At 56.9% G+C, this 1330-nt stretch overlaps 1 protein-coding gene across 1 annotated transcript in view; it reads right to left on the reverse strand.

Moving 5' to 3' along the window:
- SETD8 (SET domain containing (lysine methyltransferase) 8) overlaps positions 1–1330 on the reverse strand; it is a 13515-nt gene that overhangs the window by 6812 nt on the left and 5373 nt on the right. Inside the window, exons 4-5 of the mRNA XM_010841414.1 lie at positions 996–1215; positions 528–615 (exon numbers count right to left, since the gene is read on the reverse strand). Coding sequence (XP_010839716.1) covers positions 528–615; positions 996–1215 — 308 coding nt within the window. The remainder of the gene's footprint in view (positions 1–527; positions 616–995; positions 1216–1330) is intronic.

Genomic DNA, 1330 nt, shown 5'->3' on the forward strand with positions numbered 1-1330 from the left:
ATCCCAGGCACGGTTCTAAGTGTTCCATGTGCGTCCACTAACGTGCGTGACCCTCCCAACCACCAGACAGGGCTCGACTACATCATCCCATTTCATAGATGACACGGCAGAGAGCGGTTAAGCCCTGAGGTCACACAACCAGAAAGTAGTTTCCAAGCCAGTGCTCTTCATCATCTCGAAACATAAAACCTCTGGACAGCAGACAAACACACCTCTAAGAAACCACGCAGCCCACCCCAGTCTCAGGCTCCGATGGCCCTGCCAAAGCCACTTGCCTTGGAGGTCCTGACTTTCCATGCCCCACACTACAGGCGAAAAGGCTCCTTCACAGAAGCATCTTAACTAAGCACCACAGTGACCCAAGGGAGTTATGACGACCCCCACTAGACCCAGGAGAACATCAGGGCCGCGGAGGCCAAGAGACTTTTCTCGTGACAATGCAAAGAGAGCTCAGGTGGTGCGCAGTGAGCACTGCCCACTGGGCCACCCCGCCCCTTTGAGAGCCGATTTGAAACACGTGACCCTACCTGCAGCTCAGCCTTGCTCTTCCTGGAGCTCCTTCGCACAGGGTAGAAATCTGTGAGCTTGCGATTCTGCTGTGTTTTTCCTTGAGCTCTGGGGTGGGAAAGGAAGAGGAGGAACTAAGCGTTAGCTCTGAAACCATGTTCACAGCCAGGAGGCACGCGAGCCTTTAGGAGCAGGCTCCTTGGAAATCGGGTCACGTAAAACACCTTTGTCCACTGTGGCCCGGGGTCACTTCAGCTCGCCTGCCCACAGCAGCCTCAGAAAGAGCGCCAAAGGCAGGCTGCCTACTCTCAGCAGGGTGGGGGCTCTGGACCCTAGGCAGACCAGGACGCGGCAAGTAATGGTATCCCTGGTGCTGTCTCGGGAATCTGAGCCTTAATAGCTCAAGGGCCTGAGAGGGTGGACGGCCTCCCCCCAGCTGGTACCCAACAGGTCGCCCTGCGTGAGAAGTGGCTCCAGGGAGCACTTACTTTTTCCTGGGGGCCTGTTTGCCCCTCACAGGCTTTTTCAGGCCCTGCTTGGCAGCGGCTGCATTGGGAGTATCATAAGACGAGGTCGGGGTTTTGGGAGGTTCTGCAGCTTCAGATTTTTGGTTTGGAAAAGGTGCCAGGGGACCTCTCCTGGCGTCTTTGATCTTCTGTTCCTCGGCCTTCATGGAGCTTCGTATTGCATTCCCAGAGTTTCTTTTCTCTGTGGGCAGAGGGTGGGGAGAGACAGGCTGACTCTGGACCTGACACCTCCCACTTTCCAGCCCTCGGCTGCTTGCTAAGGCAGGCTCGGGGAGGAGATGGGGGGGGGGGGGGGG

Source organism: Bison bison, unplaced genomic scaffold, assembly GCF_000754665.1.
Source record: "Bison bison bison isolate TAMUID 2011002044 unplaced genomic scaffold, Bison_UMD1.0 scf7180017864160, whole genome shotgun sequence".
NCBI lineage: Eukaryota > Metazoa > Chordata > Mammalia > Artiodactyla > Bovidae > Bison > Bison bison.